Source organism: Cryptosporidium bovis (assembly GCF_009768925.1).
Source record: "Cryptosporidium bovis isolate 45015 chromosome Unknown contig_4, whole genome shotgun sequence".
Classification (NCBI taxonomy): Eukaryota; Apicomplexa; class Conoidasida; order Eucoccidiorida; family Cryptosporidiidae; genus Cryptosporidium; species Cryptosporidium bovis.
The window spans coordinates 417,806-440,492 of record NW_027125050.1 but is presented as its reverse complement, the minus strand read 5'-3'; the positions used below and the strand labels follow the sequence as shown (position 1 = coordinate 440,492).

General features: G+C 34.2%; 13 protein-coding genes across 13 annotated transcripts; 4 read left to right on the top strand and 9 right to left on the bottom strand.

The window, feature by feature from the left end:
• Positions 1-42: 42 nt before the first annotated feature.
• FG379_002715 (AAA superfamily ATpase) lies at positions 43-1,896 on the bottom strand (the record flags this gene model as incomplete). The annotated part of the gene is made up of 1 exon (XM_067328405.1): positions 43-1,896. One exon carries the CDS (start codon positions 1,894-1,896, stop codon positions 43-45), a length of 1,854 nt encoding a protein of 617 aa, XP_067181903.1.
• Positions 1,897-2,026: 130 nt separating this feature from the next.
• Positions 2,027-4,561, bottom strand: FG379_002713 (centromere ZW10; the record flags this gene model as incomplete). Its single annotated transcript, XM_067328403.1, has 1 exon — positions 2,027-4,561. One exon carries the CDS (start codon positions 4,559-4,561, stop codon positions 2,027-2,029), a length of 2,535 nt encoding a protein of 844 aa, XP_067181901.1.
• A 412-nt stretch (positions 4,562-4,973) lies between these two features.
• Positions 4,974-7,136, top strand: FG379_002712 (Ro ribonucleoprotein-binding 1; the record flags this gene model as incomplete). The annotated part of the gene is made up of 1 exon (XM_067328402.1): positions 4,974-7,136. The coding sequence occupies one exon, from the start codon at positions 4,974-4,976 to the stop codon at positions 7,134-7,136; it is 2,163 nt and encodes a 720-aa protein (XP_067181900.1).
• Positions 7,137-8,025: 889 nt separating this feature from the next.
• Positions 8,026-10,332, top strand: FG379_002711 (uncharacterized protein; the record flags this gene model as incomplete). Its single annotated transcript, XM_067328401.1, has 1 exon — positions 8,026-10,332. The coding sequence occupies one exon, from the start codon at positions 8,026-8,028 to the stop codon at positions 10,330-10,332; it is 2,307 nt and encodes a 768-aa protein (XP_067181899.1).
• Positions 10,333-10,452: 120 nt separating this feature from the next.
• On the bottom strand, positions 10,453-11,517 carry FG379_002710 (conjugation stage-specific; the record flags this gene model as incomplete). The annotated part of the gene is made up of 1 exon (XM_067328400.1): positions 10,453-11,517. The coding sequence occupies one exon, from the start codon at positions 11,515-11,517 to the stop codon at positions 10,453-10,455; it is 1,065 nt and encodes a 354-aa protein (XP_067181898.1).
• A 220-nt stretch (positions 11,518-11,737) lies between these two features.
• On the bottom strand, positions 11,738-12,943 carry FG379_002709 (methionine aminopeptidase with MYND finger at N-terminus; the record flags this gene model as incomplete). The annotated part of the gene is made up of 1 exon (XM_067328399.1): positions 11,738-12,943. The coding sequence occupies one exon, from the start codon at positions 12,941-12,943 to the stop codon at positions 11,738-11,740; it is 1,206 nt and encodes a 401-aa protein (XP_067181897.1).
• A 661-nt stretch (positions 12,944-13,604) lies between these two features.
• Positions 13,605-14,526, bottom strand: FG379_002708 (HUSSY like methyltransferase; the record flags this gene model as incomplete). Its single annotated transcript, XM_067328398.1, has 2 exons — positions 13,605-14,432; positions 14,491-14,526. The coding sequence occupies 2 exons, from the start codon at positions 14,524-14,526 to the stop codon at positions 13,605-13,607; spliced, it is 864 nt and encodes a 287-aa protein (XP_067181896.1).
• Positions 14,527-14,766: 240 nt separating this feature from the next.
• Positions 14,767-16,284, top strand: FG379_002707 (ankyrin-related protein; the record flags this gene model as incomplete). Its single annotated transcript, XM_067328397.1, has 1 exon — positions 14,767-16,284. The coding sequence occupies one exon, from the start codon at positions 14,767-14,769 to the stop codon at positions 16,282-16,284; it is 1,518 nt and encodes a 505-aa protein (XP_067181895.1).
• Positions 16,285-16,332: 48 nt separating this feature from the next.
• FG379_002706 (uncharacterized protein) lies at positions 16,333-16,971 on the bottom strand (the record flags this gene model as incomplete). The annotated part of the gene is made up of 3 exons (XM_067328396.1): positions 16,333-16,686; positions 16,733-16,856; positions 16,931-16,971. The coding sequence occupies 3 exons, from the start codon at positions 16,969-16,971 to the stop codon at positions 16,333-16,335; spliced, it is 519 nt and encodes a 172-aa protein (XP_067181894.1).
• Positions 16,972-17,237: 266 nt separating this feature from the next.
• Positions 17,238-17,696, bottom strand: FG379_002705 (uncharacterized protein; the record flags this gene model as incomplete). Its single annotated transcript, XM_067328395.1, has 1 exon — positions 17,238-17,696. One exon carries the CDS (start codon positions 17,694-17,696, stop codon positions 17,238-17,240), a length of 459 nt encoding a protein of 152 aa, XP_067181893.1.
• Positions 17,697-17,752: 56 nt separating this feature from the next.
• FG379_002704 (uncharacterized protein) lies at positions 17,753-20,347 on the bottom strand (the record flags this gene model as incomplete). The annotated part of the gene is made up of 1 exon (XM_067328394.1): positions 17,753-20,347. One exon carries the CDS (start codon positions 20,345-20,347, stop codon positions 17,753-17,755), a length of 2,595 nt encoding a protein of 864 aa, XP_067181892.1.
• Positions 20,348-20,741: 394 nt separating this feature from the next.
• On the top strand, positions 20,742-21,020 carry FG379_002701 (uncharacterized protein; the record flags this gene model as incomplete). The annotated part of the gene is made up of 1 exon (XM_067328391.1): positions 20,742-21,020. One exon carries the CDS (start codon positions 20,742-20,744, stop codon positions 21,018-21,020), a length of 279 nt encoding a protein of 92 aa, XP_067181889.1.
• A 256-nt stretch (positions 21,021-21,276) lies between these two features.
• Positions 21,277-22,549, bottom strand: FG379_002700 (uncharacterized protein; the record flags this gene model as incomplete). Its single annotated transcript, XM_067328390.1, has 2 exons — positions 21,277-22,425; positions 22,475-22,549. 2 exons carry the CDS (start codon positions 22,547-22,549, stop codon positions 21,277-21,279), a joined length of 1,224 nt encoding a protein of 407 aa, XP_067181888.1.
• Positions 22,550-22,687: the final 138 nt, after the last annotated feature.

Genomic DNA, 22,687 nt, shown 5'->3' with positions numbered 1-22,687 from the left:
GTTGTAATTATAATAATATCTATATTTAAGTTAAATAATAATTCATGTTTTCTGCATCGCTCTTTCGAACATTTTTTCCTTAATGAGTAATTCATATTCACTGGCATTCAAAAATGCTCTTGACTCGCATTCTAGTTCGTTTTTTATCTCCTCAATAATGTCAATTATTTCGTTATTTTCAGTTTTACTATAGTACTCTGATATTTCTTCAATAGAGGGTAGAGTAAGCATTGAGTGTCTTTGGACCTTTGAAATTAATTCCTTTGGGTAGCTGTTTATATTCTGTTTTCCTGTCATTATTACCATGAATCCCGGGATTCTTCTGACTAAATTAGTGGTTGTAAACTCAAATTCGATGTTTGAGTTGCCGTTTTCAAGATTACTAAGGTGCTCATCAATTATTGAGTGATCAGAGATATTGTGGACAACTGAGTCAAGTAAGAGAAGAATAGTCTCAGATAACTCCCTTTGTATTCTTAATCTAGTTTCACCTTCTGAATCTGTATTCGATGAATTCATTGCCAAGAATGTGTCGATGTCATCGAAAATCAAAATGCATGGTCTAGAATTCAGTGCACTCTTAAATATAGTTCTCATATTTCTAGTAGTAACCCCCTGAAATGGACTGATTAACTCAACGACGTTGCAGATAATTACTCTAACTTTTGGACTCAATGAAGTGAGGCTCCTCACCAAAGTACTCTTACCACTTCCAGTAACCCCCCAAATGAACCAAGTTATTGGATAATCATATTCACTGCCAATATTTTTTGAGTCAAAGTTCGAACCATAAATTTCTTCCTTCTCTAGTGAAGCAACTGATTTTTTTATTGAATCCCTTATTTTTTTAAGTCCGATAAAATCGTTGTCTATTGAAATTCTTGTTGATACTAATGAATCTATTGAAGAAGAGTAAACTAAATTAAACATTTTAAAATTATAATTCCTAATTGACTCTTCAACATCATTAATATAGATTTTAACAATTTCCTCCTTTTTTATAGAGTCCCTATTCAAAAGTTTCCTACCAATTGCTTTTTTAATTTGCGAGTTTTTTATTTCATAACAAAGTTCCAACAAGTTTGAAAGCGCATTTCCTTTATTAGAAACAGAAGCTATAATCATTTCGATAATATCTTTAGTTAGCTCTACTCCACTAAATATTTCTTTAATAAGTAGGCACATATTGTCCTTGGATGTATCCCATTCAATAGGTAAATGTATCTCAATCATGCCATCCCTTAACAAATCTTTTGGTGGTCTAGAAAACGGGGAAACCAAAATAAAATGAACATTGAAATCCTTTTCATCCATATAAAGCCTTTCGATAAATCTTGTTAACACTCTACAAATTGATTCCTTGAGTTCATTGGAAGCATTGCTAAATGTTGAGTTGCAAATACCAATGTATTCACTTTTTTCATTATCCTCCTGATCTATCTCATCTTCCAAATTTTCATCGTACCTAGTCTGAGTTTCTTGAAATATGCTGAAATTCATAAATTTTATAGGATTTTCAAATACTAAAAAGTTATTTGTATTTCTTTTACAGTTATTCAATATCCCATTCAACTTATTCTCAATAAGGTTTTCCAGTGCAAGAACCTGAAGTTTGTTAGAAACATACTCCTCACGGATAATATCGTTAATTATGACATCATTTATAAATACTTTTCTATTGAGTTCAGAACTATTTACCTTCTCTAATTCATCATTTATCACATATATCACTATATCTTTTATTTCTTTTGACAAGGAGTCCAATTCCTCTCTATAAACACAAAAAGTCGTGGAGTTACTTACAAAATTATCCTGATTTTCATCAAATATACTATTTAAATATCCTCTAAGCAGGAATATTGCCTCAGAGTTCAAAAATGCCCTATTAGGTCCCATATATTCGTATGACTGAATCACGAAATCATAAGAAGTGAAAACCAGGGCGCCAGAACGCATGTTGCAATGTATGGGAAGCAAACACTGCAAGATGAAAATAATAAATTGTTATATAAAATATAGAAAAGTGTCATTCAGAAGACATAATAATACAATAAACTTCATCTACAGTCGGGGATAAGAATGGATTCAACTTCAAGATCCCACGTATTTCGTCAGGCTTGAAATTGGCCTTAAGTTTACCTTTTTGTTGAACAATACTAGCTATGTCAGCGTCAAGAGTATCTCTCAGTATTGTTAATGAATCCCAATAGTTTAGAAAACCTACAAGAGAGGGAGGCTCATTGTATATGAGCCTTGAATTGTTTAATTCAATATTAGCATAAAGAGAATCCCTATTTGCTTTGTAAATGTGACATTCAAAAAGTTTTTGAATTTGCGTGGCCATACTGTTTAGCAGTGATACCAATGATGACGCATCGTCTGGATGAATCGTTTCAGCATATTTTGAATTTGCAATTTTAAGGACTTGACTAAGAGTTATTCTAATTGTTTCGTCAACTATAAAACCAAAACTTTGTAGATATATTTGAAGAGGCAAAGTACTGGAAAACATGAAAGATAGCTTTTTAAGTCTTTGCACAATATCAACATATGCAGTTTCTGCCTCAATAAACGTTTGATCAAAGGACATATTTCTCATAGAGTCGATAGAAAGAGCTTCTTCTTCCAGTATTTTCTTAATCATAGCAACTTCCTTATCCAATAAACTCGAAATTGCAGTGTCTTGAAGTTTTCTGAGCGTCATTAAAAGATCAACAAACGACCCCATTTGAGATACCTGAGGCGTAAACTTGCTACTATATGTGAATGGTATTAAAATTAAATGATGAATTAAATAAGAACAATCTGTATAAAACGTTGCTGTAAATAAAGGATCGTTGTTCAGCCTTTCCTTATGAGCAGTTGGCCTTAACAGAATAAAAAGCATTATCAGTTCCCTAACCAAATAGTAGCCTTGTTTTGCCGAGTCAGCAAAATGTTTCTGGCAATCAATTACTGCCTCATCCAAAATCTGATGAATTCTTTGCATTAATGAATGAGCGCATGTACTCACTCCACATATTTGAAGCTGAAGAAAACTTTCATTTTCATTTTGTATTGATGAGAATGTACCAATACTAACATTGTTTACAAGATCTGTCTCGTCAATTAAGGAAATAATGTTTGAAATCTCACTACTTTTGTCACACTTTGATTCTTTGACCCCACATTGCTTAAGTAGATTTGTTAGTGATCCTATTTCTGTAGAATCATCAACCAATACAATGGAAGGATCATCTCTCATTATGCATTCTCTAGCAAAGTTGAGTGCATTCATCTTCCTTTCTTCGTATCTACTTGTCTCTAATTGATTTACATATTTAGAGATTGTATTTTCTACAGAAGAAATGAATTGGAGTGATCTTGATTGAACTTCCAAGTCCCTCAATAGTTGTCCATCCTTATTATTTGGAGTGAATGGAATCCCCTGTAACAATCTTAGTGCTATCCAATTCCACGTGCACCTTCCAAATAAGGATATAATATGTATATTACCAGTGAGACAGTCTTCTGAAATAAACTTTAAAAGTGAAAGTATTACTGGAACTAAATATTCATAAACAGTTATTTGTTCATCAGAGTTCTTATTACGAACTACCTTATATTCCCACTTACTTTCAAAGCTGGATCTTGCCTCATAAGGAACCAGCTTGTATTCACATTTCTTTTCATTCGCCAATTTACATGCCTTACTGATAAGCGGATTTAGAATGTTGTCAATACAAAGTTTAGAAAGATATGCAACGTGTTCATTTGAAACTCCAACAGAATTTAGGGCATACCAAACATCCTGCAAAGATAATCTAATTTCTTCATTATTATCAATGCTCATTGGGGTTTCATTGAGATTATTCAAGATTAAGTTGTTACTAAGACTAGTGACTTCCACCAATAGAGACTTTGGGAAGGTCATTTTTATTTTAATCTCATTTCTTTCTGAATTAAATATATACCTGAATAGCCTTTCAACAGTGCTTACCAACCTGCCTTTCCTTAGTAAATATTCAATTTTAACTTCTTCCAAAACATCGCTTTCATCAAAACCCTCACCTATTTCATTTACTAGTTTCGGAGTATTCTCGTCAAAACCAATTTTACTTAGTTTTTCGTTTGCATTGCTCAATGCATCAGCAGCCAAATCGAACTCGAACTCAACAAGGTAATTATCAAATTCGGCGAATATAGAATGTAGCTGAGCAACTGATTCAAAAAAGATGCCCGCCTTTTTTAATTCATTAATCTCTTCTTTAAGACTAGTTACCTCCTCTATTTCAATCCTCCCTTCAGTTGAACTTAAATCAGTATCTACTTTAGATTCTAAAGAATCGATCGTTTTTTTTAAAACAGAAACCTCGTTCTGTATAGAGTCGAGCTCCTTTTTGGATTTTACGTAATTTATGTTAGATATATCTATACTTTCCAAAATCGACTCCCTTGTGATTTTGAGTTCATCCTCTATAGCACCCAAAAGTTTTTTAATCCCCTGAGAACCAGACAATTCTGAGTTACTCTCATTTTCAGCAAGTATTTTCATCTTAATATTTGAAAGTATGCCGTCCATTTTTATCTCTATGCGAATAAAGTCATTTTTTCCTTTTTATATATCAAGACAAGTACCGGGAAGAAACTAGAAATTATTTGGCTTATACAAAACGTCTCGAGTACAATTGGCACGGGAGAAATAAAAAGAGATCTCTTATTCTCTAAATCTCGAGACCAAGGTGCAAATTCATGCCAAAATGGAAGCTCTAGGCAAGGACCCCACTTCCCCCCCATAAGCTTTTCATAGAAACGTTTAGGGCTCGGGCGGTAATTTTCATCTTATGTTGTAAAAACGAGGAGGCATTGCGGGAAACACTATGCGCCAAAATAGCTTTGTCTACATTATAATTTAGTACTAACCAAATCAAAGCACTTTTTCATCTTTTAATTTAATAAGGCATTGTTATTTGGTGGTAGGAATAAGTGATCTAATGATAAATGAAGGAAATTCTGAGATTAATGTAGAAATACTTGGTGAGAGTGTTGTAGGATATAACAAAGAGACTGAGGAGGAGGAGGAAGGTCGCAGTTTGAGCACTTTTTCGGACAAGGAAGGTGATTCGAAAGATTCGGCAACGCTAGAAAAGCCAAGAGAAACATATATTACACAGGAGGAGGGCTCGACTGAGCCAAAGATGGTAGAGAAAACTGGAGCAGAAAGTGAAAACATCACAAAGGAGGCAGGTGGTACTGAGGTGGAATCTATAGTACGGAATGAGAGTGACATAAAACTAGTTAGAGGAAAGATTAGAGATCTCCAAATTTTACCCAGAAATGAAGAAACTACTGCGGCTTCTGGTGATCCCAATTATGAGGAGGGTGAGGATGTAAGTGATGGCAATGAAACTGAAAATCAAAGTGATGATAAACAAGAGAAGGACACCAAGAATAGCATTGCTAGAATACCAAGAAGAAGATCTAGAAGTCCGAGTTTGGAGGAAGGTCAAAGTTTTGAAGAGTATAACAAAGTAAGCGATTCATTTTCACCGAATAATTCAGGTATTGATTCTGGCCTTAAAAAGAAAAGAAAACGTGTGGGTTCGGGGTGGGACGCTCCAAGCAGTAATAACTACAACTCACCGAGTATTCCTCCTGCTTCTAATTCTAATATAAATTCCAGCGTCTCGTATTCTGGCCTCACAAACGCCTTGACTGGTATAGGTACTAGTGGGAGCAATATTAGCAATAACTCTGCAATGAATTCTGGTCATTCAAATTCCGTTAATCACCCCGGAAGTGGTGGAGGACATTCTTCCAGACAAAGTAATCAAATTGCCCGTATTTATGTTGGATCCCTTGATTACTCTCTCAATGAGGCCGATTTGAAGCAGGTTTTTGGCTCATTTGGGCCGATTATCAATATTGATATGCCAAGAGAAGGAAATCGATCAAAAGGTTTTTGCTTTATTGAATATACTACTCAAGAGTCAGCAGAAATGGCACTCGCAACTATGAACAGATTCGTTTTAAAAGGTAGGCCAATAAGGGTTGGTAGACCAACGAACACAAACACCGCTGCAAATAATACAAATAGCATCCCTAGTAATCAAAACAATGGGAGTATTGGCAACAGTACCAATAATTACAGTATGAGTGGAAATAGTATGGGTATTAACAGTACAGGGAATAACATTAATCCGAGTATTGCTGTTATAAATAACAAACATTCTCATCCAAGTCATTTAGTTCAACCTGAAGGTGGGCATGGATCGAACCTACAAGGTTCCGCCAACGGACAACCAACTCACTCACAAAACAGGATTTATATAGGATCCGTGCCATATTCATTTACAACGGATGATTTAAGACATATATTCAAGGCATTTGGAGTCATACTTAGCTGTCAACTAATACCATCTATAGAGAAACCTGGAACACATAGAGGATATGGATTTATTGAATTCAGTACCGCAGATCAGGCAAAGCTTGCAATCGAAACCATGAATGGATTTGAGGTTGGTGGTAAACAATTGAAAGTTAATGTTGCCACTGCCTTAAAGCCTCATGGCGGAGGTGGTTCTAGTGGTAGTGGCGGTGCCTCTACACAGGTTGGGGGTGTGCACGGGGGATCCTCAATTGGTCAGATTCCGATGATTCCTCCTATGCAGAATGTATTACCGTCTCAAATATCATCTATCCCAATGCCACATCAAATGGTTTTACCCTCTATGGTTCCGATGCAAAATATTGCTCCACCGCCACCACCAATGAATCCCTTATATCAACAACCTCCTGGATTTCCTGTGAGTAGCGGCGCCCCACAGTCTTATGGCATTCAAAATTCTCCTACAACTCAGAACTCTAACATTATTCTTTTAACAAACATGGTTGGACCAGATGAGATTGATGATGAGCTTAAAGAAGAAGTTAAGATTGAATGTAGCAAATATGGGAAAGTATATGACGTTCGTATTCATGTCTCGAGTCATCTGTCTAAACCCTCCGATCGAGTTCGCATTTTTGTAGTTTTTGAATCACCTTCTATGGCCCAAGTTGCTGTACCTGCTTTGAACAATCGTTGGTTTGGTGGAAACCAGGTTTTCTGCAGTCTATATAACCCTGAAAGATATTACTCCTCATTATTTGACGACTAAGCAGAAGTTCACAAAATTGCTCTAAATTTTAAGACTCACTATTGAACTTGAGAGATAATATAATATTCGGTAACCTTGTTTATATAACAAACTAGAAGTTTTCTTTTTTCTTTCTGGCAAAGAGTCAAGAACGTGATTCTACTTTCCAAAACTCAGGATTCTTGTGATTTCTTCTATTTAGAGGTCAATTTCTATACACCTGGTTTTCAGAACAGTATCTCGGTTCTAACTTATTCACATTGATGAAGCTATCTTGAATTCTGTCCTCGCTACTAGGTTATGCCAAAGTTCTGAATGCTTGTATTGTGTTAGAGCCGACGCCCACTTTGCCGGGGTTTTCATCGTCGTGTTTGGAGACCAGTGGTGTGGGATGGGGCCTAGATGATAGACATAGAGGTTCATCTCGTGCATTGACGGTTATGTTTACGCCCTTATACATTTAAATCTTTCCTAATCGAGATTCCTGGCACGTCCTCACCCTCGTAGGGTAACCGGCGGTAAAATGCTTAGTATTATTCGAAACTTTTTCCTGCAGTTTAAATAGTGTTGTTAATAGTTTTAGATAATGAGAAAAAATAGCAGAAAGTATTTGTTTTAACACATAAACTATTTTAAGTGGGGAATGAAGTTGTTAGATTAAATACTACTTATATTTCTAAATGTGCATATTGAGTCTTTTTCCAATTGTTCTCTTATGGATCAAACTCGGTACCTCTTAAATGAAGGTGTCCTGATTTACGGGTGCAAAAACAGGAGAAAGTTAATTATTTTTTTTCAACATTAAAAAAAGGTCTATTTAATAAAGAACTGAAAAAAGTGTTTAAATATAAATTGGCGGATTTTTGTTTATTCCACTTCTTTCTTCAGTACCTCTGAATTTGTTCTGGAAATGTGTGACAAAAAACAATTTACCTTGGAAAATCCATTTGACCTCGAAACAAATTTAAAAAGACCGGCAGAAGAGTCGGACAATGACTCAGATGTAAATGGTAGTTTAAGAAAAAAGAAAGTTTTGGATTTGGGAATTTTTTCCGAGGGTTTTGGATGGGAAATTAATGTTTACAATGAGGATTTAGAATTAAACCAACTTTTTCATATTACCGAAGATGTGGGGAAAAATTTTAAATTCTTTAGATTAGCTAAAGAAAGGAAATCTCCCATTTATTTTGATGATGTCCATTTAGATGGTAATGTAAATAAAGTTAAAGTCACGCCAAGCAGAGTGTCATTGGAAATTGCGAAAATATTATTTCAGAATAACAGTAATTTTAATAATTTATTCGGAAAACTTACACAAAAAAACTTGGTATCAGTTCTAATTACTCTGGACTATTTAGGTTATACACCAATGATTGGATCAGAGGGTGATTCAAAAGAAGAAAAGAGCGACGAAATTGAAAGAGACTTATTTTGGTCTACATTAGCAAGGAAATTAAGTTGTTTTACTTGGTTTAATTCTGAAAATTCAAAGCAAAGTGTGAAGTTGAGAAAAGATATTCTTCAGCTTTCATTAAAACTTCAATATGGTTTTAGGCTTCTTTATGAATTGGTTCAATATCAATTAATGAGAGATGTTATTATTACTTTTGAAGGTGGAGAAGTTATTAGAGAGATATTTAAGAAAAGAAGCGAGATTTACGGGATCAAGATACTTAATTCAATATCAGAAACACTTGGAGCTCAATGGTCTCCTGAAAGTTCAAAAGTTGAGGAGTTCTTGAAAGGTGTTACTTCTCAAAATGACATTTTTGACGCTATTACAAATATATGGCAGCCAACACTTTGGTATTTGAGTGAGTCAAAAAATGTTTGTCAATTTTCACAGGGCTCTTATATTGTATCTGGAGAAACGACCAACTTTCCAATTGAATTTGAACTTTATGCAGACCAGGACAGTGAGGGTTCATCTACAACTGTAAATTATTCAATGGAAACACTTCCACCAAGTCCAGACGCCTCTTTAACTAGTATTACATCACTTGGTGTTTTTGCATATCCAAAAACCCGGTGCACTGGATTTTTTAACTGCTTTTCTGCAAGAGCTAAGTTTTATTTCGAGAAGATTTTTTTAGGTGAAGCAACTTTTGACCTAACGACTGATGGAATAAAAGCATTTTGTCCAATAATTTCAGGTGGACCGAATAAGACTGGGCTTCTAGTTACCTGTAGAGTTGACGAATTTGTAGAAAAAAACAAGGAAGAATTACAAAATGTACTTAATGAAAGCTATAATGCTTCAAGCATATCCGAAAGTCTTCGAATATTACAGCCTTCTATTTATAACATGACAAAAATTGACCAAATAACCCTTGGAGATCTAAACGTTGACCTAAAAATAAGATTTTTTCCACTCAGAACATTTTCAATTTACTTGTTATACAAGAAGGGACTTGAACACGACACCAAATTTATTACAAACTTTGCCTTCTCTTTGCAACAGGATGTTGCTGAATGGTTAGGTACATACTTTACCTGTCTTTGGGTCCAGATTTCGAAACAAAATGAAACTTTATTATCTAGAAAAAGAGATTCATTGTTATCCCTTTCTTTAAATTCTTTTAATAATCAAGGAGACATTGGACCTGGTTTACAGTTCAGACTTTCTGATGTAAATACTCCGAATCCTTCAACTAGACACCCTTCTTCAGCTTCATCCTTTTCTGATTCTCATGACCTTCTAACTCTAATTGAAAATGAAGGTCATAATGATGTTTCTCACAATTTAAGGAGATATAATCACAATAATGCATCAAGAATTTGCCATGGGAATGAATTTCGTCAAAAGGACATTATTAGAAAAGATTCAAACCTGGTTTCTGCGTCTTTAGACGATTCATATTCAGAGAATTCAAAAAATACTGGCTCTAATTGCTACATTAATCCAATGTCCCCTGGGATATCTCCCTTTCCACTTATCTCTGCCTGGTTTAAGGGAGTTGGGAGAACAACTGATAGTTGGTGCATACATAATGTACTCTCAGAGATTCTTTCAGATGATCTAATCGCAAAACATTTCACTGATGTCCTTACATTTATTCAGACATGCGAATCTTGGGTCGACACTGAATCCCTCCTAAGTATAAGGCAACACTTTGTTCATTTTTTGAATAATAACAAGCTTGATTCAATGGCTGGTTTGCTATTTGATTGGATAAGACATATACCAAAGAGCAAAGAAATTGAAATTGAGGACTAGATAGAATGTTTCTATCTTATCATTTAAGGCTTTTTTTCTTATATTACTAGATAGTTTAGAAATAAAAAAATTAACTCAAATATTATAAATATTAAGTTAAAATCCCTATTGTACTTTCTATTATGATAAATCTAACACTAGATCCATTGCCCTGTCATCAGCAGTAATATTTACACCACGGGTACCGAGTGTATCTGTTCTAACCTGAACGGTTTCTGAACGAGCAATACTTGTACTCAGTGTAGTTAATTTCTCCTGTAATATTTCAAGAGCTAGTTCAATTATTTTTTCAACGGATAATGATCCAATTGATTCGACTAAAAAGTGGAATTTGTCAGGTTTGGTATCTACTCTAATAAGTGTAGGGTTGATGTAGCCGTAATTCTTAGCTAAATTAATACATTCATTACAAAAAATACATGATTTTGAGTTTACAACTTCTATATCCGGCAGTTCTTCAGAATTTGATTTATTTACTGTGGAATTTTTATTCAACCCAAATTCGTTCTTTGATGAAGAGGATCCAAGAGCAAATACTTTTTTTGGGCAACAATTAACTAGTGCCTTTCGCTGTTTCAAAGTCAAACCTGATGATAATGAATAATTAATTCTTACATCTGCCTCGTGAGTGAAAGTGGCAACAGAAACAGGTATCCATTTTGCGTGAAACTTTCCTATTCCCTTACAAGCACTCATTCTCATAGCGAGACGTTGTCCAGGGCCTAGTTTCGCTATTATTATTCCATTATTACTAATTTCATCTTTTTGATCCTTTTTTGGGACGGGCATTGGAACCGATATTGAAGGATTAAGTGGCTGTATGTCATGGTGAGTCACATCTCTGGTTGTAATACCCTCACATGTTATATCTAAATAGTATTCAATTGAACATTTATTACATCGTTCTTGGCATTCACATCTATCTTTGAAGTTAAAGTCTCTAATATCCTTGCTATCAATAGGCAACAATCCAGCTCTATGTGCAATAAACTCGTCATGAAGAACCGAAGTGTTATCAACTATTGTCACTAAATCAATTGCTAAAGTTGGGATCTCCGCTAAAATTATCCTCCTTAATGTGTTCGCGACGCTCAAATCTGTGTTGGAAAGTGTAAATCTGATAGAATTCTGAGTTAATTCCGTTATCTCCACTTTTGGAGATCTCATACCCTTCCCAAGCATCATATTAGACAGGGGAATATCTAAAAAAATTAATGTTCAAAAAAGGCAAGAGAGATTCCAATTCTGACTCTTTTATTGTTCACAATATATTTAGTCATTTATTTCCCGGTATTGAGTTTACCGGGAAAAATAGTAAAATTATAATAATTTTTTTAATAATTAGATTTGATAAATAAAATGTAAAATATGGTAAATAAATAAAAATTAATGTGTTATAGCTAAACTAAGATAATATCTCAAGAGCTGGTGAGTCCTTAGTTCTTTTTGTAAGGACCTCAACTCCGTCCTCGGTAATCAGTAGTGTATGCTCAAATTGTGCAGATCTTTTACCGTCAATTGTAACAGAAGTCCAATCATCCGGCCACGTAATATCTTCGTACCTTCCTATGTTAATCATAGGTTCGATTGTGAACACATGACCTGGCTTCATCTTTCCTACAGCCTTATTATTCTTATAATGTGGAACGTTGGGTGCACAATGAAAAAGTGTACCAATCCCGTGCCCACAATATGTTCTAACAACGGAAAGACCATTCTTGTCACAAATAGATTGGATTAAATTCCCTATTTCTCTGTACATTGTTCCAGGCTTGCAAATTTTTATACTTTCCTCTAGACACTGATATGCAATCTTCATTAATTTAGTTGATTCCATATCAACTTTTCCAACGGGAAATGTCTCATTCAAATCACCATGGACACCTTTGTAATACACAGTTATATCTACATTGATTATGTCACCCTCGTTCAATTCTCTGAAATCTGGAATGCCATGACAAATAACCTCATTTACAGAGGTGCAACATGATTTTGGAAATGTCCAATAATTTAATGGGGATGGGTAGGCATTCTTAGAAACTATATAATTATGTACTGCTTCATCAATTGAATCAGTAGTTATTCCAGGTTTTATCATAGATGCAGCAAGATCAAGTGCTTCTCTTCCTATCTTACAGCACTCTCTCAATAACTCAATTTCTTCTGGTGTAGCAGTAACAATTAGGGAACTCTTTTTTCTTTTTAACTCTGAAAATGGTCTTCCTTCTTTGTCATTTGCATAATCTGGTTTTAGAATGTGGTCAGGAATCTTTCTTCTTGGACTTATTGGATATGGTCTCAAGTTACCTGTAAAACCATTGAAACCTACAAATTTTTTAATATGTGGACAATTTATCCATGTTCTTGGATCATTTATAACAACATTTTTATTTATCTGTTTGTTTATCTGTGTTTCAGGAGTTTTATTAGCCACATGCACTAATTTGTGTATTACCCAATTATTTTTAAAGCACTCTTGTGAACAGAAGTAAGTTTTCTTTAAACCCAATTTACTACATTGTGGACAAGAAAGTTTTGAATTAATCTCTTTGTTGCATCCCTCACATACTTGTTTTTTTAAGTCATTTCTGTCATCTATTTTCTCCATCATTAATATTTAACAACTTTTTTTCATTCTTACAAATGTAATGTTTTAGACTATGAGACAAAAGAGCGCCATTTTTTTTGGTTCTCAATTAAAATTTAAACGAGTCGCTATTTTGGATAAGTACATTATTCTACTTATATTTTAATTCGAAAGGTACACTTAATTATAACTAGCAATGTCTGGGGTATGTTTACTAACAAATTTAATATAACTTTGTTATTGATTCTTTTAATGTTTCACTTACGCTTCTTTAGCTAGTTGCAACTAATCCAAAACCTTTCCTCTCAAGTTTATTGAATAAAGAGGCAATTATTCGTTTGAAGTGGGGAAATATGAGATACAAGGGAACTCTTGTATCATTTGACGAATACATGAACTTTCTGTTGGGTGACTGCGAGGAGTGGATAGATGACGATAAAAAGGGGAAACTGGGAAAAGTATTCATAAGGTGTAACAATGTACTTTATATAAGTCAAGTTGAGGGAAATAACACAGAATCTAATGTCTCTAACCCAAATACGGAGTAATTAAGAAATCAATTTCAAAATTAGTAATAAATTTATAACAGTTTAGTAACTGCATTGATATATTATAGGTCGTTTTTTTTATATTTACAAAATATAACAATTTAGGTATTAATAATAAATATACTGTTTCTATCGCATTAAAAACCATTCTTTCTTTTTCTCCCAGTGTACTTCGAATCTGGCCTAACTTCGAAGCCTTTCTGTCTTTGAATATTCTTTTTCTCCAAAATCCAGGACTTTGATTTAATTACATGTTTATTTTTTTTCCCCTTTTTCATCTTATTGAATTTATTATTCGATCTTCCCATGTTATTAGCTGATTCAGAAATATTATTTTCGTCAGTTAGACCTTGTGGAAGATTTTGAGGTATTGATGAGTGAAAACCTGCCCATAGACAAAGAAAATACTTCTTTGCCTTTGATGAATTGGGAAAGTCTACAACTAAACCACCTCCGAAGCCTGATTTTAATGCTGCTGATGTTATCATCTCAATTTGAGAGGGTGACTCTGGATAAAATTGGAATATTGCCCTTGAACCTCTATTAAGGGAATTGAATAGCCACTTAAAAAATACTAGAAGTCTCTTATATGGTTCGTGTGACCTTTTGTCTGCATTACAAAGCCATTGTATGACTGAAATACTAATTGCTCCGTCAAAAACCCCCGGTCTGAATCTTAATATTTCGCCAATATCTGCTAAAATTGCATCACCTGTTGATTCAGACTCGTTTTCATATATCTCTAGCATGTCTAACATATTTTCACTTATATCTACACCAATCCAGGTGTGTCCATAATCCTCTAAAACAGATCCACTTATTCCTGTTCCACAACCAATATCTAAAATTAAACAAGAGTTCCCAGGTAACAGCAAAAGTTCGATAGCTCTCTCGGACAACTTAGTCTGGATATCCACAATTCTACTAGCTCTTGAATATTTATATGCTTCATCTATATTATAATACTGTGAAAGGAGATTAATATATTGCCATAAAAATTGATTAAAGGGCTATTAAACTTACTAATTCTGGTGGAGCCTGAACTTCAGGGCGTGTCATTCTAAATAGAATAACTTATTACTTTATAATAAAACCTTTAGTTTGTTTATTGAAAATATTCCCTAATTATTTTGACTGGAAAAAGTGCGTTTTAAAATCAAATAAAAAGGGCGCAAAAATAATTTGATAGCAATGTTTTTTTTTGACCAAGCATATGCAATAAGACAGTTCTAAAGGAATAGGCAGCAGCAATCCAAATTGTATATTAATTTATTATTGAAATCAAATTTATTACCTAAAATGAACGCTGGTACAGACGGTAAAACCTCCGATTTGGGAGAGGCATATGGGCATATTACTTCCCTTTTCAACACAGTTACCAATAAATCAACAATAGAAACAATAAAATATATAGCCTCTCTAATAGATAGTTCTGGAGATAAGATAAGTATTGAAGAGCATTTGATGGGATATAAAGATGGGAATGGTAGAAATGCCTGCCATTTTGCGTGTTCAGCAAGAAGGAACGACACATTAAAGGCCATTATAAAACTTGCTCCAAAAATAGTGAATTGTGTGGATAATACTTCTGAAAATCCACTATTCTTCTCTGTAAGAGCAAAAGATATTGAATCAATTAAAACTTTATTAGACAACGGTGTTCAAATAACTTGTAAAAATTTGAGTGGTTGCAATGTATTACACTATTCTTGTCAAACATCTGACATTGGAATTGTAAAGTTAATAGTTTCAACACTTAAAAGAAATAACAATTCCGATGTTTATTCTTTTATAAATACATGTAGCAATGAATTTGGAACACCACTACAGTGGGCATGTATGGCAAATAACAAGGAAATAGTCGATTTTCTTTTAATCCACAATGCAGATCCTAATTTATCCCCTCTTAATTACAGTATTCCATCGTGTCTGATGATTGCTGTTAGTATTGGAGATTTCGATCTCATCGAAAAATTACTGATATCAGGAGCGGAAATAAATAAAGCTAGAGATTCAGAAGGTTATACACCAATATTTGGAGTCATAGAGAAAAATGATATGAAACTATTAAAGTTAATTTTGGAATATATCGAAAAGCAAGGAATAGACATTTCTAATCAAATTATAAAAGGAGAAACCATTTATTCATATGCAATAAAAAACAATTGTTCCGATGAAATATTAGATTGCCTAAAAAAACATGCATTTGACGTAATAAAAATGGATGAAAATCAAGTGAATCAAAAAGAAACGTTAGAACCTATTGGAAATTCACTTGAATCCACTGAATCCAGTGAATCTGTTGAATTTATTACACCAGGAAATGACGAAACAGAACAGACGTTGTTCAAAATAAATGAGGAATTAGATGAAGAAGATCTGAGAATTTACAGTGATACCAAGGCAGAAGAACTTAAAATACAGGCAAATTCATTATTTAAAGAAGGTGAGTATAAAAAATCAATTGAATTATATACCAGTGCTCTCCAACACCTAAAGAAGAGAAGAAGCGAGTTGCCAAAAGTAACCATAGCTTTGAAGTCAAGTATACTTTCAAACAGATGTCTCGCCCATATTAAAACTGGCGAGTTGAAAAAAGCATTGATTGATTCTTTATCTTGCATTAATCTGAATCCAGAATGGAGTAAGGGTTACTATAGATGTTCCCAGGTTTACCATCATATGGGTGACATCGCTAACCAAGCCTGCTATTTGTGGGATGCAATAACACATGAAAATGGTGATTCTCTATTGAGACAGGAGTACACTGATTTTTTTTCTGAAATAATGAGAAAACATGGAAAGAATAAAATATAAAATTAATTAAAATTTTAATTGTATACTCTAACTTTGTTGGATTTTAAACTATATATCTTTCGCTAGTTTAATTGACTTTATGTTGTTCAAACGTTTTATATACCATTCCTTCCCAATATTTGGATAGTAATCCAGTGTGTTCTCTACTACTTCTTTTGCACTTGAAGAATATGAATTATATATATTTTCTGATTTTGTGAGCCATAAGTCAGGAGTCTTGTATTGTTTTTCGGGTGTGTAAAAGAGTTGTTTTCTTCCCTGTGGTTTGTTAGTGAATTGTCTTTGTTTCGCCAGTAGATGAAAATGTCTAATATCCGTGCCCAGGTTCTCTAATAGTGAGTTTATTCGTCTTTCATTTGCTTGAACTCTCCTAAACATTAGTGAAGATTTTGCAACGACATTCTAAAATAGTTAATATTGATTCTTTCACGGGTTTGGAACAACTTACTGAATTTATAGCTGGGTTAATATAGTTCTTCTCATAAAACTTTGACTTGTTGACCGGATTTTTTGGAAGATCAATCCCTGACTTCTCAAATAGGTCGTCATAACCCCAGTATGTATCATTGTTTCTAAATTTAATTTGTTTTTAAGACAAAAAAAAATAATTAAATATGGCATACAAATATACAAAATCTTCACTTACTCTATCCTATCAATTATCTCATATATACTTGATGACTCCATTTGAAACCTAAATTATCACATGTTTCCTTCATCAATATAAATTGAAGTTAGTTTAGCGTCATGTCTTGATTTCACACAATTGCAAAAAAAAAATATAAATACATAATAGCAAAAAGAAACCTATGTATATTAGACAATAAAACACTTAGTCTTATATTATTATTTTAAATAATATTGTTTAAACATTGAATTACCGATAAACTCAAGCATTGATCCATTCCTTTTTTAATAAATTTGTCTTTAGATATGAACATTTAAATTAACAATTAAATATACTTTCTCATATCAAATCCATCTTCATTAGTGTAATACATAGGTATTCTTTTGTGAACGGAATATCCAAGATGCTGATAAAACCTTACTGCCTTCTTGTTTGAGGGTCTGACAAACAAATCAACAAATTTGCAATTTAGACTTGAACCCATTTCTTCCAGGAATTTCATCAATCTTCTGGCGACACCTAGGCTCCTATACTGCCGCGAAACAGACAAAGCAGTGACATGGCCATGCCAATTTTTACCTTCCCCTTCAACCTTCGAAACAAGGTATCCAACTATAGATTCATCAGGTGCTACACATACAATGCAGAGTTCTGGCCATGTTGACAGGTAATTACCATAATAATTTATGTTATAAGTCTCTGTAAAGTAGTCCAGGTTAACTCTATTGATTTTAAATATATCTGTAAGTCTCATTGGACGATAACTTAAACTTTTATCGTCCATTTTCGTCCAAAACAATTCAATCGATTTGAATGCCTACCGGGCAAGGGCGCCGCGAATTATTTTTTGGATACTAAATCACTTATATTATAATAATGAGGAGCCACTTCAAGCAATAACTCCGGTTTTATCTCTGTCAAATTCCTCATATATTCTTTACTAGTTAGCACTAATTCTACATATACAACTGCGAGAGGTTTTAAATTGAACAGGGTAGAAGAGGGGTGGATGTCAACGCTTTGGCGCCATTTTATAGTAGTATAGTTTCCACCTTTATTCATTCGTGCACTCTGTGAGAAAAATCCGGCGGCAATCGGTTTTTTTATTAGTTCAAGTTCATTTGGATTACTTGTTATTTCTATATTCAGCTTGTCGTGTAGCAAGGAGTCGATTTGATCTTTAATATCTCGTGCTCTTTTTAAACTTTTTACCTGAAGAAAATTGTCGTAGCACCAATAACTTGAATAGTTATTGTTTTTCCATTGATTGTAAACATTGAGTAATGTGAGAAGGTCTCCTCCTGGGACAGTGAATGCTTTTCTGATTCCGTCAGCTTGTTTGGCTTTGTCTTTTGGTCTTACAAAAATAGCATTTCCAATGGAAAGCATTGAAACAATTGTTGTCGTCTCATTTACAACCTTGTACTTTTCAGATGAAAGCACCATTTTGCTGTGCATTGGATCTAAGGGTAGTTCTGCCATTGTTCTTCCGGTTCTAGTCAGGTCACCAGAGTCATTTAGTGCCCCCAATGAATACAAAAGCTCAAGTGCTTTAATCAACGTTTCTGGAGGTGGAGGGTCCATAAAATCGAAATGAAGTAAATCATCAATACCGAGGGACTTTATGACTAATACTGCATTACCTAGGTTACATCTTTGAATTTCTGGGATATTTGAGGGTTCCATTTCTGACTGAAAGCTTAATTTTGTATACAATCTAAAACACTTACCAGGCATAACTCTTCCAGCTCTTCCAGATCTTTGATTTGCTGCAGCCTGGCTACAAGGAACAGTTATCAAACTCTCTAAACCTGTCTTTGGGTTATAAGAATTTTGTTTACAAAAACCACAATCTACAACGAAACCAATATTATCCACAGTCAATGCAGTTTCAGCAATATTTGTTGCAAGAACAACTTTTCTATATCCAAATGGTGTTGTCTGAAATATTTTGGCTTGCTGGTCACTTGGAAGAGAAGAATAAATCGGTAGTACTATTAATTCTGGAATATCCATGTCCTTATTCAGTAGCCTGCTTTCCAACAATACTTGTGTTTCTTCTATCTCCTGTTGACCGGGTAAAAAACAGAGAATATCACCTCCAATTGGAATAATCCTAGAATTCTTTTTTTCTTCTGACCTCTTTATTTGTGACAAATGTATTTGGATAATTGTTGATACTGTTCCATCTATGAAATTAGCTTCAGGTGATTTTGTATAGTAAATCTTTACTGGAAAACGTCTACCTGGGATATCAATAATTGGGGCATTGTCAAAATACTGACTAAATTTTTTAGCTTCCAACGTTGCGGATGATATGATTAATCTAAATGGTTTGCACCCATCCGGCAAGTTCTTCGATGTTCCTTTGTTATCTGCATCGCCCTCCCCTGAAAAATGTGTTGAATTCCTAAACCTGGATACATCCTTTATTAGAGCAAATAAAATATCAGTGTGAAGACTCCTTTCATGTGCTTCATCAATTAATACACACGAATAATTCTTTAAATCAGGTTCCGTCAGAAATTCCCTCAGCAAAATACCATCCGTCATGTATTTAACCTTTGTTTCTTCGGTTGTACAATCTTCAAACCTAACAACATATCCAACTTTTTCCCCAAGTTTTGTTTTCATTTCTTTTGCAACTCTCGAAGCAACACTCATAGCAGCTACTCTTCTCGGTTGTGTGCAAACTATCGTTCCATCTTTCGAGTAACCTGCTTCATATAAATACTGAGGAATTTGCGTGGTTTTCCCTGATCCTGTTTCACCAACAATAACCAATATAGGGTGTTTTTCTAGGGATTCAAGAATTTGCTCCCTAAATTTCTTTACCGGAAGTGAATTCTTTACATCCTGAATTTGCTCAATATCTTGACCTTCTATAACTTCATTTCTTTCATAAATCTTGGTAAAATCAATATCTTCATCTTTTGACTCAAATAATTCAAACTCTATGTATGAACCATCAGATAAAAGAAAAGATTTATTATCCATCGAAACATTGGGAACGTCAGATCTTTCATCTAGATGACTTCTATAAGAGGTTATTACTCCTGAACTGACCTGATTTAATTCCCAAGCCTCCTGATCAGATCTTATGCGTCTTTTCCGTTTGTCAAGTCTGTCCTGAGGTTTAATAATGACTGAGCTCAATTTTTTTTGCAACTCCTCATCATATATTTCTGGCATAATATATGTATCTATGTATGTTCCATCCACATCTCTCTCTTCGACCATACGCTCTGTTTCTTTAAACAATCTTCTCTCCAATTCTAACTCCTTTCTTTTCTTATCCCCTACCTCATCTCCGATTGATGCATATAACTCTTCCCTGTTTTTTAGTATCCTTTGCGTCAGTTCTAACTGACGTTTCTCACGGTCAGCCAAATACTGGCGTCGTCTGAGCTCTCTTTCACGCTTCAAATCACTCATTATTATAAACTATCCAATTCCCTGACTTAAAACACGGTTCATTACTGGTATATTTGTTATACATATAATAACAAAATTAAAATCTTTTTTCTTTTTTTTTGGAAAGATAGGAAAAAAAAGATTGAGTACCGCTTTTCAAACTTAATTGGGTTTTTTGGAATAAGGTATCATTTAAATATGGCAGAAAAAAATTATAACATCTAAATACATCATTTTTTTAATTGATTTATGTAGAAGTGAATCTTGAATGTTTAATGAAATCTATTAAATAATTATTTATTACGCCTAGCAAGAACCTCACTCAACCTAGTTACAAAAAATAATTGAGCGGAATTGTAGAGCCCCCTGGTTTTACAAACTCAAACCATAAGGGAATAACAACAAACATGAAAAAATGTCCAGAATAAAAATAAATAAAATGTGGATGATCGGATACTGGAATTGGTTATGTGGGGATGATTTGTGTAGCATCTGCAGCGAATCATTCGAATTTAGTTGCCCACAATGTTTAAAACCAGGAGATACATGCCCACCTGCATTTGGTGAATGTGGTCATTCTTTTCACCTTCATTGCATTCACGAATGGCTTGCACGTGCAAGAAATGATTCTGGATTATGTCCTATGTGCAGAAGAGAATTCAAGTTTCAACTGAAAAATGAAGATCCCAAATAAATTCAGTTTTTAGTTCTGATAAACCTAAGCTAATATATATCGAATCCCCCAGCCCTGCTAGAGGAGGATGGTCTAGGGGTTATGACGCTCGCCTCACACGCGAGAGGTCACGGGTTCGATTCCCGTTCTTCCTATATCGTGAGTGACGCCTCCGTTGTGTGGCGCCCAGGACTTTTTCTGAAGGCTGAGGTCAGTAACGCGGTTTCAGTGAAGTACCAGTACGCACAGTGAGGGCTTTCTGCTAAATTGTTATATTCTATTCGCTACTTTCGTGTGATGGGGTGTTTCCATCTGACTCGCACGCAAAGTCATTTTGTATGAATTCGGGGAATTCGTCTATCCAGGAATCCCTAGGCCCCTCATATACGCTCCTTTCTAAATCAAAATTAATCCTTTTAATACTTTTTATCATACTCTCCGAAGCCTTCAACCTCGTTATTTGGTCCTCCTCGAGTTTTTTTCCCGTTTTTGAAATACTTATTAGACAAAGGTCTTTCAATGTAGGTGGACATATAAAGTGGAAATTTTCTTTACTTAAAAATCTACCAAAATCAATTTGTTCAAAGAATTTGTGCTTCTTTATTTTTTCAATGTTTGGTCTCTCCTCAGGATTGTGTCTCATGAGCAACTCGACGAGGGACTTTGCATCCTCCGGAAAGTCAGGTGGGAATACCAACTTATTTCCTAGTATTCTACAATATACTAAAAATTCGCTTGGTGCATTGTATGGTGGATAACCTGATATTACCTGAAAAACAGTACACCCGAAGCTCCACAAATCAACGGCCTTCGTTGGTGGTTTATTTCTAATACTTTCGGGTGGCATGAATTGGGGAGTACCTACGTAATATTTAAATTCCCTTCTCCCCCTTCTCATTACAAACCTACATTCACATGAAGAATTGCAATTAGTTGAGGAACATTTTGTTTCATTTATTGTTATCGAAGAGCCGAAGTCACCGAGCTTAAGCCAACCCTCTTCTGTTATAAAACAGTTCTCAGCCTTTATGTCGCGATGTATAATTCCCAAATTGTGTATATGTTCTATTGAAATTAAAAGTTGAGCCAGGAAAAATTTTGCCTGGGTTAATGGTCTTAAACCTATCGGTAGAATTTTTTCCCAGAGTTCCCCACCAGTGCAAAGCTCATAAACCAAATATAAATTTTCATCGTTTGAAAATGTACTTAAAAGTTTTACCACGTTTTTAGAGGGATTATCATTTATCATCATACAAATTTTTTTTTCATTTAATATTTCATCTTCTTTTCTTATTGAAATCAGACGCGATTTCTCGGCTACTTTTATTGCAACATCTATCTTGTTAATTTTATCAAACCCCCTAAATACTTTTGTAAAGTTCCCTGTACCTAATAATTCTAAGATCTCGTATTTATCAACATTATCCTAAATATTAAGTAATTAAGTAGTTCAACTAAAAACTCTAAAATCGTACCTTTTTAAGAACATTGTGTTTCTCAGTAGTAGAATCACTCTTTAAACTTGCACCTTTTAAAAAGCCCCTCCTCATGGTTGTTTAATTGGTCGTTATTTGTGTTATTGATACTATCGCAAACAGCTATGTAAATATGAATGTGTGCATGTTCACTCTACATTTTCTCAGTAGTACATCACCATATCATTCATCTCTTACACCTAATTATTTAAT